This window comes from Rhagoletis pomonella, unplaced genomic scaffold (genome assembly GCF_013731165.1).
Source record: "Rhagoletis pomonella isolate Grant_MI unplaced genomic scaffold, Rhpom_1.0 Rhpom_scaffold_00003, whole genome shotgun sequence".
NCBI classification, from domain to species: Eukaryota; Metazoa; Arthropoda; class Insecta; order Diptera; family Tephritidae; genus Rhagoletis; species Rhagoletis pomonella.
In genome coordinates, this window is record NW_023458557.1 from 70,586,018 (window position 1) to 70,602,692 (window position 16,675).

At 35.8% G+C, this 16,675-nt stretch overlaps 2 protein-coding genes across 5 annotated transcripts in view; both read left to right on the forward strand.

Annotated features, from left to right (window-relative positions):
* Positions 1 to 14,629, forward strand: part of LOC118735432 (solute carrier organic anion transporter family member 4A1) — a 41,007-nt gene extending 26,378 nt beyond the window's left edge. The window contains exons 4-7 of the mRNA XM_036465172.1: positions 2,224 to 2,326; positions 8,300 to 9,268; positions 13,764 to 13,949; positions 14,023 to 14,629. Coding sequence (XP_036321065.1) covers positions 2,224 to 2,326; positions 8,300 to 9,268; positions 13,764 to 13,949; positions 14,023 to 14,197 — 1,433 coding nt within the window. The 3' untranslated portion in view covers positions 14,198 to 14,629. The remainder of the gene's footprint in view (positions 1 to 2,223; positions 2,327 to 8,299; positions 9,269 to 13,763; positions 13,950 to 14,022) is intronic.
* LOC118735430 (serine-rich adhesin for platelets) overlaps positions 1 to 16,675 on the forward strand; it is a 130,340-nt gene that overhangs the window by 107,977 nt on the left and 5,688 nt on the right. The gene's annotated exons all lie outside the window — the stretch shown is intronic.

The following is a 16,675-nucleotide window of genomic DNA, read 5'->3' on the forward strand; positions in this document are numbered from 1 at the left end:
ACTTGAATAGCTCAGCTGGCAGGCTGTCAGCTCCAGCAGCTTTGTTGATTTTCAGCCACGTTATTGCCATACGCACCTCGTCATAGTCAGGCGGTGGAACGTCGACTCCGTCATCATCGACTGCGGGCTCGGGTTCTTCTTCTCCACAACTCTCCGTGCTGCTATCATTTAGTAGGGCGGAAAAGTGTTTCTTCCATAATTTAAGTACGCTCTGGACATCAGTTACTAGGTCACCATTATTGTTCTTACAGGAGTACGCCCCGGTCTTTAAAGCTTCCGTAAGTCGCCTAGCTCTCGGGTGAAATTTTCGGGCATTCTTCCTGTCGGCCAGCATTTCAAGCTCTTCGCACTCACGTATTTCGGCCTCTCTCTTCTTATTTGATTAGTTCGCATTAAAATTGAGTTCTGATGCATAGTGCATAAGAGAGCAAAATAAAATCGCAGTTTGACTATATTTGGCCCCTAGTTTCGCATGCATATTGATTTTTTTTGTGTAAAACTCTTTATTAAACAAAAACAATTTTTTATATTTCTTTTAGACAATGGACACTTGAGTGGTCTGCACAAAAGTGTTCTTAAAAACTCATCCCATCTATTCAAAATAATGAGATTTTTAAGAGGGACCGAAAACGCGTTCCTGTTTTGGTATAGTTCTGCATGAGCACAAAATCTAATTCTAAGAAAGTTTCCACAAAAAAGCCCAATGGAAACAAAAGTATTGAGGATACTTCGCACGAGAACAAAATGTTCGGCAACGTTTCCAATGAACAACGAAAAGAGAAAACAACTCTCGGGAACGATCTCAAGAAGAACAGAATGAGAACGCAACTTTCGGGAACGTTTTCAGTGAGAACAAAATAAGAACGAATGTGTCGACTTAATTTGCATATTTATCTTTCAATCCTTTTTTGATTAATTTTAATATTCACACATTTCAAACCAATGGAAAGGTTTAAGAAAATTGTTGTTCTCACTTCCTTTCTTCGAAAATAGTTCAGGGAAGATTTGTTCCCGTTTCGTTTATTTCCCAAATTGTTCTTCGAGAGAAAGTTCCTTAGAGGTTTGACCCGTTTAGTTCTTTGCCAAAACATTCCGGAAACTTTTGTTCGCATTTTGCTTTCTTACAGCCAATTTCACGAAAGCGATTTAAGTAAAAAATTATTATATTCTTTGTATTAGTCCATAATTGTTGTCTTTGTTTTTACAAACACATGTATGCCAACTTTTATTATTCATTTGAACATCTTTTGTTTTTTCGTTGTATTTCTTTGTTGGATTTAATAAACATAGTGGCCCCTGATGATGCTGGAAATTTCAGCGAAACGTTGGGCAACGAAGGTGGAATAAGTGTTTTATTTGCACCATTAAATAATAGATCACACCAGCCTACAAGTGTACCAAAAAATTATTATATTTTTTGCTCGGTCCCTGATTTTTAATGTTATTTTTGATAATTTTAAAACCTTTGAGGACTGTAGTTACATAGTTGAAACTTAGTTCGCGAATTCGCTGTCGCAGAAGGCCGGCCACTGAAACCTGAAAGATCTTTTGTATACCTAAGAAGAGTCCCTAGTCTTGAATGACCAAGCTGGTGTAAGCCTCGCTAATACATGCTAAACAAATTAATGAATCCTTAGATCGATTGTAGATGGATGAAAATGTACCAATCTTTGTCTGACCAAGGCCGGATAGTCTCACATAATGTGCTGTGGCGGGTTATTGTTCTCAAGACACTTTTATTAGATTATTGGGCGAATACAAAAACGAACGGCCGGTTAACTATCCAATGAGTAAGCTGATATTTGCTCTACTTAGGACACTAATCTCCATCATAGCGAAAGGGTAACCGACGAGCTCAAGAACCATGGTCCGCCTAAGAGCTTCGAAGAAGAGATGAGACCCCAAAATGGACATTTGGGGATCATATGTGTGTGAGTGAGGCTAAAAACACTTGGCCAAACATTCCTGAAAAATATTTCTTCTCTCTATGATGTACTAAAATTCAGCAAAATCGCCAAGAAGCTAGCACGAAGGGCATGTCGCGACAAATGTGATAATTTCCATGCCAAAAAAAGTCCTTTGAGCAGATGCATTTTTTTTTATTTATTTTAATAAATTTTATAATTTTATAGCTGGGTGGATGATAAATAACCACCCCGCTGCAAATTTTATAATTTCCTAAGAAAGATAAGCACAATAATTGTTGTAATAATTCATTTGCAGGTATCTACTATACCATGGCGATAATTGGGCCCGCTGTTGGTTACGTGCTTGGTGGGCAGCTTTTACTGATTTACACTGAATTCATGACTGTGGATGCCGCAGAGTAAGTGAACAAAAACCGCATGTTTGTATTTAAATGTATGGAAAATAGGGGAAAATATTAAAATAAGTGTTTAAGAAAATAACGTTTAAAAATTGTGCGTTATTTACGTTTGTTTGTGTGGCCGCCACCGATAAGCGAAAAGCCGCGATGTGAAACTGCTGACTGGATGCTGCACGCGTGGTCGGGGCACTGGTGTATGGCTACAGGTGTTTACTGTTAGCGGCTGCTGGCGCATTACACTCTGCCCGGTCGTTTCCATGTCATAATAAATCCTCTTGAAGCAGGTAACATTGGCATCAGCGCGTTGTGAACAGTGGCTGCGACTTTGTCGCGAGGGAGTCATAAAACAAATTTTCTGCTGTCAACAGTGTTGTTTATGCGCTTTGAATGCGGGGGCAGGAAGGTGGGGCGGTTCATAAGCTGCGACATGTAACTAAAATGGTTAAACGTTGCGCGGGCGAGTGAAAGACGACGGCTCATCCCTTATTTATTGCCAAGGTGATGCAGATAGACGTGCAACTGAGCTTTTTTAAGAAATTATTTGTATTTAGAAATAAAAAAAAATAATTGTAGGAGAATTGGTGTAATAATACCGGGTATAAACGTAATGTGTGTACGTATGGAATAGTAGCTTATGTCTGGAAGCTGGCTTTAGTATAATGCGGCATTCCCTTGTTTCTTTAAACGGTAAGGAATTTTTTGATGAGACTTAATATGAATATTGACTTGCTAGTATGGGAACTATTTCTTGTACGTTTATTTGCCAAAAGTTCTTCAACGTAGGCTACGAATGCCGCATTATACTAAAGCCAGCCTTTCGACATAAGCTACTATTCCATACGAACACAGACATATACTTAGTATTTGTATGTAAATTGAGCATCAAGGCATCTATTCATCAATGGTTGGGGGCTGGGCGGAAAAGTTGAAGAAGTCGACTTCTACCAGAGACCATGATACAAAAAAAGAAGGTAGTTTCACTTTGAAATTGCTCAAGTAACACTGCCACCTCAACAAATTATTGTTTTGGAAATTTTAATATTTTTTTAAGTAATCTTTTATGCGCTGAAAAAAATAATAATAACTCGCAAGGTAAATTTGTGTACTTATTTCATCGTATTAGCAGAGCTGTTAATAAGTGTGTATTGATTTAAAATATATTAAATTACCTTACGGCAAAACAATTTGTCATTATTTGCAGTGTTACATGAAATATTATCTGTAGCTCGAGCTACTGGTTCTTTAAGAAATTTAGATATTAGGATGTTGCTTTAATTTCGATCTTTTTTAGTGGAAACATGCCTTTGCTAGGGCCGGCACCTTGCCGTTGGTGCGGGACTTAGCCGAATCATGACCAGTCCTTATCAGCGGATGGCAGTGCAGTCGTTTCTTTATCTCTATATATCGGGCGAGTGCACTCCATTCCCCTGGTTCGGGCTGCTCGTGTACGGTGACCAAGAACTGCCGACCCCCTAATCCAGGGTGTTAAGTGACACCGTGCCCATTGGAGGGTTTGCAGCCAGGGTGTTTACCAGACCGGCTGTATTATAATGGTGCCTTCCTGATACCAGGCTGCCTCAGGCAGTAACGGTGGTCTTGCCGCGGCATGCGATGCTGCCGTGGTGGACCGTTAAATTCCCCTTACATTGCTTAGACCACTGCGCCCGCCTCGTCGGGCAGGTGGTCGTACGAACAAGATGAATACAACTACAATACAAAAAAATAAAGATAAAACAACACAAATAAAAGTTCGAGCCCGGTTGTGGTTCTGAGGAGGCGAAAGGATCTCCGGCTAAGGCCACGAGTGGGGCCTGCACGGCCAGCGCCGTAGGGAAACCGGAGCTGGCTAGCGGCAATTTCCTATGCAGACGATGTTGCACTCCTAGTAAAAGGTTAATACCTGAACACGCTGTGGCTTAACATAGTTACTAACTGGGCGGGCAAAAGTGGCCTCGCCGTCAACGCCAGTATGACAGAACTGGTCTTATTCACAAGAAAATATAAAATCTCCGCCGCTGTCCTTCCCTTGGTTGGACTTGGTTTTTTTTACCCATGATTCAATAATGAAAGGTTTTGTAAAAACACTTTCTCTCGCTCTAATTTTATCAATGGTACTCCCACCCTACTCCTAAAAACAAAAACAGTGATATTTCTTTTACAAATTTCTTTGCAAGTTTTAATAACATTTTTAAATTGTTAATAGTGAAATTTTTACTTTTTAAATTTGAAGAAATGTTTGTTCTTCATTCGCTGGCTCCAACAAGACAAAATTGGTGAGAATCGTTGGACTACAGATATTCAATGCAGGCTAGAGACGAAATTCCCTTAAATGCCGAAATGTATTTGTCGATATTCGTGGAGACCTCTTGATTCTGCCAAGTCGTTGTTAAGTAAAGCGTGCAATGTTTTTGGTAAATGAGCCAACGAAGGTATTTAGGTATTGTCCTCCACAACACAATCCTTGTGTCTCCGAATGAGATTTTGACGCAATATAACATTGCCAAACCGCATCCATAGGCCCAATCGCCACACGACAGCTCGGTTTAGTCAATGGCGCGATGTAATTGCACACTTAAAAGGTGATATTTTTTTATATTTTGATATTTTTAGTCATTCAAATTTTTTTTCGTGCAACCCGGCGTGAGTTGAACGCAAAAGTTGCCTTAAAAATAGCCTCGTGCGAAAGCATATTTTCCAAAAACAAATAGCCTCTTCATATCCATCATCTGGCAAACAAATACAACACAAAAAAAAGCTGAAAGTGGACCATCCATTCTCGAGTTATGCGGCACGCAAGTTTGGTATATACATAGAAATATTTATTTTTAGTAACAATCGGGGGTTATATTCGATGTAAATAAGCTTTTTTAAATTGAATAATTAAATCAAATTCGTTTTTAAGTGGGCGTAATTTTAGTCCGATTTCGAAAATATTCAACATATAGCCTTTTTATGCCAAGGTCAATAATTTCACTAAGTTTGGTACAAATTGATAAATCGGCTACCGAGATACACATACAGTGAACCAAATAAAAACTGGGACGTGATATTTTAATAAGTTTTTGGCTGTTTTTCTTTAGTTTTTTGAATGTTTATTATTTTTTTATAAAAGTATAAAGTTTGACCGAAATTTCTAACTTCTTGGTCAGCGTCCTTTCGTTTTTTGGCCCATCAAATTTTAGTAAAGCAAAGTGCAAATTTTAAGTATCTTGCACTTACCGTTGATTTTTGGCTATTTTTTATTTATTTTTATTTTTTTGTTGGCGGTGCTATGCATTTTTTTCATAACAATTTTCGAACATAAATTGCCAAAAATCAAGGGTAAGTCCTAGCATCTACATGCATTTTCACTTTTGTGCACGCATCTTAACCTTTTAAAGAAGTTGGTTATTTTTTAACTATCTTCTAATGAGAGCACATAAGCCCTCCACGTCTAGATTGCTTCCTTTGATTCCTTTTATGCTCCAAAACACTATAAAGTTGTCCGATAACAATTTTAGGTACGCGTGTCAGAATCTAAAAAAAAGCAGTCACGCCACTTTGACTCTTCATAATTTCTTTTCTATTGCAAGCACATACTTCTAACGGGCTACATTCGATTCTCTTCTCAAAATACTACCAGTTAATTATAAACTCAAACCTGAACAATTAACGCACCAAATTTTGCAACGTAAAATTAAAAAAATAATAGGAGAGTCACACTTTTATTTGTGAAAATTTCCCTATTTTATTTGCATATTTGTCTAGAAAATATGTACGGTGGCTCTTTTTTTTCGTTTACATAATCTGCACAACTTATGTAACCTGATTTTTGTCAATAAACCACCGAAAATTATGTGTCCGAATAAAAACCGGCGAGTGCATTCAAATTTTGTTGTTTCGACAGAAATATAAGTTGCGTTCCTTATCTCCCAGAAATAGTCAGAAAAAGTCCGAAGTAGTCAAATTTAGTCAGAAGAATTTTTGCTGGCAAAATCTTGAAAAGTGTCAAACTCAACTGAATTTCAATTAACGGAAATTAAAGAATACGCAAAAAGGGAGAATAATCCAAAAAGTAAAAGAGGCGAATTGAAATTGGAAGGAGGCAAAAAATAATTGATATAGTGTTTATTGTGCTTGTGCTTGTGTGTATGTGTTTTGTACATACATTTCTATTCTAATTAGACGTTAGTTTTGTTGTTGCCATTCCTTGGACTAAAAATTTGGTTTTTTGCGTTCCTTTACTTTTTCTTGTTATTCTCTTTTAGTGAGCGCATTTTGCTTACGCTCTGGCATTTTGACACTTTTCAGACTTTAGTCCAAAAAGATAAGTAATGAACCTATATTCCTTGGTTTGAGTGAAAATAAAAACCAACAAATGAAAAAAACGTCAACATTTCTAAAGCTGGCTCTCACAATTGCACCTTATAAATAGGTGCAATCCCGTATTCCTCGGACTAAAACTGGCAAAAAATAAAAATTCGCTCAGAGCGAGAGAGTAAAATTGAAAAGTACGGGACCGCTTTCTAGTAAAAAATGGTATATTCTGTCAACTTCAACATAACCTTCAAAGTGTGGTTGTAAATTTTTGCTTATTTTGTATGTAAACACACTCAGCTCACACATGTAAATAACCAAAAATACTTTCAAATTCATTACAATCCACTTGAACAAGTAATTAAATACTTTTCAACCCGAATTAGCAGAGTAAACTTTTTATTTGTTTACAATTTGGTTGCCAAGAACACTACAGCTGATCGTTTGACACATTTACCAGAATTTACCAGCAAAAGATTCCCGGACTAAAACTGGTAACTTCTGACAGAGAGAGAACCGTATTTACTCTCTTTTTTGTCCTCTCAATAGTCAGAGAACCAAGTACGGGATCGATTTCGGGACTAGTCAGAAATAGTCAGAATCAGTCAGATTTTACTGGAAAGCGATCCCGTACTCGGTTCCCTGACTATTGAGAGGACAAAAAAGAGAGTAAATACGGTTCTCTCTCTGTTAGAAGTTAGCAGTTTTAGTCCGAGATTCTTTTGCTAGTAACTTCCGGTAAATAGGTCCATTCAATATAAAAAAATTGCTACGAATTGTTACAAGTACTTGCAATGGAAATGCCTTCAATAATCCAAAATATTTGCAAGAGAGACCGAATTCGAGAGCGTAACAACCCGAGAGAGCTGCAAATTCTTGCAAGTAAAAATTTTACTAGCAGGAATTTGCAGGAGTTAAAAAGTAAGGTTATGTTTCAAATTCAAATGTGGGTTCTAATGAATTTGAAAGTATTTTTAGTTATTTACATGTGTGAGCTGAGTATGTTTGCATACAAAATGAGCAAAAATTTACAACCAAAATTTGGAGGTTATATTGAAATTAACAGTAGTTACCATATTTTACTAGAAGGCGATCCCGTACTTTTCAATGTTACTATCTCGCTCTGAGCGAATTTTTATTTTTTTACAGTTTTACTAGCTTTAGTCCGAGGAATACGGCATTGCACCTAATTTTAGAACAGATTGTCAGATTTGAGCTGTTTTTTTTCCTTGTTCGCTCGAATTCGTTTTTCTTTCGAATAACATGAGCAACAATGAAACGAAAAGTCAAAAGTCAATGGAAAGTCGTATTCAAACTTAATCTGAAGCTCTATAGCAGGTTTTACAGGCGTTGCGGCTTTCGAAGTCGTTCAGGCTTTTCAGGCGAGCGACTCCACAATAAACTTGAAGCGCTTTAATTCTAAGAAAACATGGATCTAAAATTTGGAGTTTACCAAATTGCGAAAATAGGTTTCTTAGCATTTTGATGTAAAGTCGTAAAGAAGTGCTTAAATTGAAAATAAAATGAGGGATCCCTTTCTGCACTTATCCTTTTCTTAAAAGTTTCACCAGAAAGTGCAACAGGGAAAATTTTCACTTTTTTTCCAAATCTATTTTCGCACGCTTTCTTTGGCAAAATTTATGTGCATTTTTAATTGAAAATTTTTATTTCCAACAGCTTGACCATAACGAGCTCCAGCAAAGTTTGGATTGGCGCCTGGTGGGTCGGCTTCGTTTTTGCTGCCGCTGCCTGCATTCTACTCTCCATACCGATATTTGGTTTTCCAACTTCACTGCCTGGCGCCGAACAACTGCAACAACAAAAGGTGTCTGAGGCCTACAATGCCGACAGCAATAAGACTGAACAATCGTTTACAAAATTAAAAGAACTGCCAAATGCTTTAATTACATTACTGAAGAACCCAACATTTTTCTGTCTCAACTTGGCTGGCGCTACCGAGGGATTGGTAATTGCCGGCTTTGCTGCTTTTCTACCTAAACAAATCGAGAATCAATTCAGTATCTCACCAGTTTGGTCGGCGCTCTTGATGGGTCTTATTACAGTGCCAGCCGGTGGTGGTGGTACATTTCTGGGTGGCTATCTTATAAAAAAATGGAACTTGTCCTGCTCACAAATTATAAAAATGTGTTTAATAATGACAACGATTTCGGCGTGTTTCACATCTTGCTTTTTACTGTCTTGCCCCAATCTGGGTTTCGCTGGCGTAACTACACAATATCGGGAAGCAATAAGGCTCAAGGTTGGCAAAGAAATGCAGCAAAATTTTACGGATAATGTTGAAAAATCGTATCTGGGAACAGACCTGCAATCAACATGTAATATGGAATGTGGATGCAGCAAGTTTAATTATGAACCGATTTGCGGCACGGATGGTATTCTCTACTATAGTCCATGCTTCGCGGGCTGCCAGAAGGAATACAATATGAATCAAGTTAAAACCTATTCGAATTGCTCCTGCATCGATAAGAAAAATGATGACGAAAGCAGCGCTAATACGCGTCCAGATGCCACCAATAAGATGTGCGAGTCTACATGCGAGTATTTGCCATATTTTGTTAGCTTGTGTTTCGTGCTAATGCTGTTCACCTTTCTATCGACCATGCCAGCATTGTCGGCTACTTTGAGGTGAGTTAGCAAGAATATTTTAACTTGTTAATTTTTTATTTATATTTGAGTATTTATTTTTCTATTAACTTATTGAAACTTGATTTAATTTGCAGCCGGTTACATAGATACATACATAGATTTTTAAATTGAAAATCTAATTTGAATTCAGACTTTGTTTCGCTTTTCCACAAGATCTTACTGCAGATCGGCAGTTGGGCTCCTAGATTAACAGCTTATGCTGATACTGTTTTTATTGAATATGGTTTGGTCAAAATAAATTTGGAAATATGGATCGTAATTTTTAAAATTAAAAATCGTCGTCATTTCAAAAGACATTTTGTATGATAAAGGTTACCATTCCAAATTATAAAGTGATAAAGAATTTTCTTGACCAACTTAACTGTTTTATTGATATTTGCCACGCTCATTATTTTTAAGATTTTTTTTTTTACAATTTTAAGTTAATTTTTGTCAGTTTAAGTATGAAATTAGGCTGTATGCAAAATTTAAGCCAAATTTTTAAACTAGGGAATTCTGAAAAAGAAATTCCGCAGTTCCATATAAAAATATCCAACTAACCCAAATCAAAAAGAAGGAAATCACTCAAAAGTGGAAGAATGGTATTTTGTTTTTAATATTTACAATGATTTTCAACCATATCGAGTTCTTATATTCAATACCCACTATCTGGGACTTACCGGACATCACTGATGTTAATTCTGACTTTGCAATTTAATAGTGGTTGCAATCCCGTACGAGTCCGGACTAATCATATATAGTTAGAATTCACAGCAAATTGATCCCCTACTGACTATTGAGAGGACAAAAAAGAGCATAAATAAGGTCCTATCTCTGTTAGAAGGGACCAGTTTCAGTCCGAAGATGTTTTGCTAGTAAATTCTGGTAAATGTGTCAAGCGATCAGCTGTAGTTTATTTGACAGCCAAACTGTGAACAAAAGAAAAGTGCACTTTGCTAATGCATGTTAAAAAGTATTTAATTTAACGTTTAACATGATTCTAATGAATTTGAAAGTATTTTTGGTTGTTTACATGTCTGAGCTGAGTTTACATACAAAATAAGCAAAAACTTACAACCAAAATTTTTTTACTATTAAGCGATCCCGTACTTGTCAGTGTTACTCTCTCATTCTGATCGAATTTTTATGTTTTTAACAGTCTTACTAGTTTTAGACCGATAAATACGGGATGAGACCTAGTAAATTCTCCTGTTAAGCGTTATACAAAAGGTGTGTACTCGTATTGAGAGCACAAAATTATCCAGCAGAACAAATTCTGAGAATTTAGCAGCATTCGCTCTCAAAGAGACAAAATATCCATAACGCAACGAGAACGCAAATTTTGCAAAAACTTGCATCCTTCGAAACAGCTGATCACTTCCACAGTTGCCACTGGTGGGTCATTTGGCAATTTATTTTCTGCTTGGTACATTTTCCTCGATTTTGCATTTGATACATACAAATTAATTATATCGGAATGAATGAAATATTTTTCTCAAAATTATTTGTGATACCACATCATGGCACATTCAAAAATAAGAGAATATCCTCCAAACACCCATCCTTGATCCAAAAAAATGAGTAGATATCTACAAATGCACTTTTAAAATTCTAAAATTCTAATTTCAACAATCAACCTACCAAAACTGACAAATTCGGCCAACAAAATTTCAGCTTGCTGCATTTTTATCTATTTTGGTATATTTAAAGGACAATTATGGTACAAACAAAAAATGACATACGGCAACCATAGTCAGCACACACTGAAGTAAACAAACTGGAGATTAATAGTAAATTAACTAAAAATAAACTCAACAAACCGTGTGCTTAATAACTTTACTCTCTTTGCCATAAATAATTCAAAAAGGTCATATTTTCTTTTGCTTATTTACAAATATATGTTTGTGATCGGCTGATTTTCTTACTTGCAAGTTTTCGCTGGAAAAAATTTTTCCAGCAGAAATTTGCAGCTCTCTATCACATTTTGCTCTCTTAATTTCCCCTACTTTGCAAGTTTTTTGGGTACGAGAACGCAAAACCAGTAAAAGTTTTCTAAAACTTTAGATAGTTGGGCATAGGAGTACACTCCTAAAGTCAAGATTAATATTTGTGAAAAGTGCAGATAGAGGGTAAGCCTTCGATATAATTCACACTTTCAAAACTTATACATAATATAGAAAAATTACACAAATTTTTATATAAATTTCGAGGTTTTTAACTAGAATTTTTATAAAATGTTTGAGTATGCAGTTAAAAGGCTTATAAAATCTTAGTAAAAAAGTGCAAGTTTTGAGCGGCGAAAAAAATCGCATTTGGTTTTAATAATTTTTTTTTTTTTACTGACGGCTTTTGCGTTTTTTCAAACCCCAAAACCTACGTTCGCCCCTGACTTGGAGCCAAAAACGGTTTTTGTAGAAGGTGGGTGTTATATTGATAAACTCCTCATTATCTCCCAAATTTTGGAGTATACGAGCAGAGTACACCAAATTTCATCAAAATAAAAATGTTTAACATTTTCGCCAATTTTTTTAGAGTTGGTGGACGAAAATATTAGCCAATTTTAACGTTCTTTCAGATTTATGGTTAAAACCAGCATATACCTACTTGGAATTTCATCACAATCAGATGACATTTACCACTTCCGCACACAAGATTTTCGGACGTGGTACATTTGCACATTTCTTTTTTCCAACTGCAGAATAGAGCATACAAAAATATTGCCCCACGAAAGTGCAAAATGTGTTTGATGTTACACTCAACTCCGTAAAACGAACACAAAATTTTCTAACCGTTTGCCTTTATTTTGGAATCGATCACGAAAAGAGAAAAGGGCAATCAAAAGGCAACATTATTTGGTAGAAACGAAAACACCATTAAATCTAAAGGTGAAACTTAAAAATTAATTTTTAACATAAATGTGTTCTCGCGAAACTGGCTGTTAGTTTTTTTAATTTTATTTCATTCCATTTCGTTATTTTCCATTTCATTTTGTTTTACATATATGTAGGTTGCTTTTTCACAATAAAAATTTTAATTTAAAACGGCCTCGAGCTCAATATAAATTGTTGAATATAATTGTTATAAAGGCAAAAAAAATAACAAAAACAAATATGTTTTTTACGCGTTTTTTTTTTTTTGAAGTGCAAAGTGGGCGTTGTTTTAGTCCGATTTCGAACATTTTCAACATATAGCTTTTTTATGCCAAGGTCAATAATTGCACTGAGTTTGGTACAAATTGATAAATCGGTTACCGAGATACACATACAGTGAACCAAATGAAACTGGGACGCGAAATTTTAGTAAGTTTTTGGCTGTTTTTCTTTATTTAGTTAATTTTACGTTTATTTTTTTTATGAAGGTATAGCTGATTACTTAGCAAACACGATATAAATCCAAATTTCAGACTTCGTGCAAAAATTATGAAAATTCTGCAAAATTTTACCAAAGCTTCTAACTTCTTGAGCAGCATCTTTAGACAAAATTTTGGTATTAAGGTTTGCAGCACATCAAATTTTAGTAAAGCAAAGTGCAAATTTTAAGTATCTTCTACTTACCGTTGATTTTTGGCATTTTTTTTTTTGTTGGCGATGTTCCGCATTTTTTTCAAAATAATTTTCGAACATAAACTGCCAAAAATCGAAGGTAAGTCCTAGCATCTACAGCCCAACCCCTTTCATTTGACACCTCATTTTCGAAAATCGAACGAACAGTGAGATATGATGACATGGACAACAAATGCCTTTGGGTATTACATATACATACATATAATTTTTCTTACTTCTTGTTCGCTGTGTAACTTTTTAAAGAACAATTAAAAAAGTGGTCCACGAGGATCATACTTCAATAGTATATTGTACAATGGAGCACAAATGTATTTGGCTAAATTTTCCAATTGCAGACGATGTGCTGATAAAAAATATGAAATTTCACTTTTGTGCACGCATCTTAACCTTTTAAAGAAGTCTGTTATTTTTTAACTATCTTCTAATGAGAGCACATAAGCCCTCTACACAACAAAAGTTGTCCGATAACAGTTTTAGGTACGCACCAGATACAGTGTACTATAAAAAAAACCGTGAGTGTCAGAATTAAAAAAAAAAGGAGTCACGCCACTTTGACTCTTCATAACTTCTTTTCTATTGCAAGCGCATACTTCTACCGGGCTACATTCGATTCTCCCCTCCAAATACTACCGGTTAATTATAAACTCAAACATAAGCAATCAACGCAACAAATTTTGCAACGTAAAAATAGAAATAAAATAATAGCAGGAGAGTCACACTTTTATTATTAAATTTTTAAATTTTCTTTACATTAATTTCATTTTGTTTCATTTCATTAATTTTTTAGGTATTCTTTTGTTTTTTTTTTTATTTTTATTTTATTTACTTTATGCTTTAGTATACATATGTTATTTATTTTTACATATTATTTGTTATTTTATTCCATTTTATTTTTACACAATATTTTTTTATTACATTCCACCTATGCACAGATGTGTTCACGATGACCAGCGTTCTTTTGCTCTGGGTATCCAATGGATAAAGGTGCGTCTATTGGGCACTATACCCGCACCCATGATATTCGGCACCCTCATCGATGATTCGTGCATTCTTTGGCAGGAGACATGTGTTGTGGGCGGTGGTGCTTGTCTGGTCTATGATAATAATAATATGGCCAAGTAATTAAAAATGATCTTAAATTATTTATAACCTTGCATTATATTCATAAATAACGGTTTACAATCATTACAGGTACATGTGGCTATTGGCATTGGTCGGCAAAACGTTGTCTGTCTTGTTTTTCTTTGGCGCTTTTTGGTTTTACATCCCGCCTAAACAACAGCAGTCAACAATTAACAGCGGAAATGTACAGACTGTAAATAACAGCACTGATAAGCAGACTTTGGCCACTGTAGCAAGCGACTGAATCTCTTTTTGCCAATAATCATGCGTTCAAATGTATGTGTATGGTACATACATGTGTAAGTATATATGTATGTAATACAATGCTGTGGTGATACATACACGCGTTGTTTAGAAGTAAGATCCAAAACAAAAATGAAGTAGCTCCTCTTCGGCCCACTTCGTGCACCAAAGAAGAATGAAATGTAAACAAAACTGATAGCTGTTCTTTAGCAAAAACAGGTGGTTATCACTTGGCCATATTTATGTATGTATGGATGTGTTAATATGTAAACAAAAGCTGCCAGCTGATTACAGGCAAGGCTAAAAAAAACACTTAAAAGTAATATTTAATTTTTCTAGGTTTTTTATACTCGTAAGATATGAAATATGCCTACCGTATTCAGCATTAGTAGTTATTAATACGTGGATATAATTAGTGAGAAAATAAATTAATTTGTTTGATTAACAACGCTTTTTAGTAGTATATGTATTTATTAAAAGCAATGTTTTATGTTTAGTAGCCTCTTAATGGGGCTATTGCTTAAACCATCGCGCATTTGTATTTGTTTTTCATAAAGGCGAATTAGGAATCCAGCGATTGCCTTTCGTAGATTTCACAAAAGTCGGACTATGGTGGATTTAGCAATAGCTCCGAATACACATACATAAATACATATGCAGTTGTTATATCGGATACCACTTTGGAACAAGTTTTTGGGAATTCGAGGTGAAAATCTCAGATTTTAGTGAAGTAGGAATGTACTCTGACCTACATTTGGCTTTTTGCGTGGACGACGCGTGCCAAAGAAGATGGAATGTATAAGCATTTTTGGACATAATTAAGCGTTTAAAATATGATTGCGCCGGCTACGTAAGATGACGCTCCGGTGAAAACTTCAGCTTGGCACATTAGTGGACAACAACAACAACAACGGCCACACGTGATAAAAAATTAGCGCAACTTCGCCAAGGGAAAGAAGTAATACTCTTAAGTTTTTTGGTCTCGGCCCTAACCGATAAGTGCCAAATAAGAATATGATAAAAAAAAAAAATACTACGCCACTTGTCTACGTAAATACAACAACGCCAACAGTGTGAAAATGACGTTCTTAACACCAATACCGTCAAGAGTTTAGCAGGCAGTTACTCACATGACAAGAAAAATGTCTTACTTTGAGTGAAATTCAAGTGAGTATTTCTGTTCCACCTAAACAAAGCACGTATGTTGCTCAAGTCGGGAGGTTGGTTTCATTATAATGCACCTATATGTTTCATCATATAAACCACAATAATTTTTTAATGAGACTTGATGGGAATATTGACAGAGGCTTGCTGGCATCGGATTTATTTTTTTTCGCGTTTTTTAAACTCTTTGGGTATTTTTACGCTTTCTTCCGCTTTAAGTTTTTGGATAAAGTACCTTTAAAATATATGCCTTCGATGATAGTGCTTGCCAATTTCACCAATCTAAGCAGAATTTAATCACCCTCATTGCGAGAGTCGTGTCGAATGCAAGTCGTTTTTCGATAGTCGAATCGTATAGAAAATCTCACGTCATTGCCTAAAATTTCCACTCGACTAGTGTATTAAAACGGAAAAACTTGGCTGCACTGTATAGTTTTCGACGATTTTCGTCGCTTACTTATTTCAGCACGACAGTAGACAATCATGCCTATTACGGTATCCGACGAATGCCATCCGCACGGATCTAATCCGATTCGCACTCTCATAACAAGCGAATGAGAGGGATTAGATTCATGAGAATGGGATCCCTCGGAAACAGACCTATTCCGGTCCGACAGATACCATTCGCACGAATCTAATCCTTCGCACTCGCTTATTCCGACAGTGCGAATCTGATTAGATCCGTGCGGATGACATCCGTTGGATACCGTATTAGGCATGAATGCCAATGTTATCGAGTCGTACAGTTTAGCCTCATTTACGATTTACGCAATGAGGCTGAATAATTGTATTTGCTTATTTTAGAAAAAATAAATACAAATGTGACCGGGTCTACGGAAAGGGGGCTTAGGTGTAAAAAAATCAATTTTCACTTTTTGGTTGATTCGGATGGAAGATGAGATGCTTTTTCACGTGGTGAAAAGCAGAAAATCCTAACTTGCTTAGAAGTGTACTAAAAATGTAGAGAAAGAAGAGTAAAAATACGACAAAATATAATTTATTGGTAATGAACAAAATACATTGAATTATAAGCTATAAAGACATGATTATACACTAGAAAAACGTATTATGGGCCAAAAATAATAATGCTGAGTAGTTTATGTATTTTTTCTTTGTTGTCGTTTTCCTTGAGATCTTTTTACGTGTTGATCCTGAGGAAGATGGACCTGGTTCCTCGTCTGGTTTGAGAACATCTTCACTAGTTTTTGCCTTCCGTTTCTTCGATGGCAAATCTTTCGGCAATGGAGCCACAATATCTACTTTAGATATATCCGAAACTAAGCTGCGAAGATTGTGATAGATGTACCACTGACGT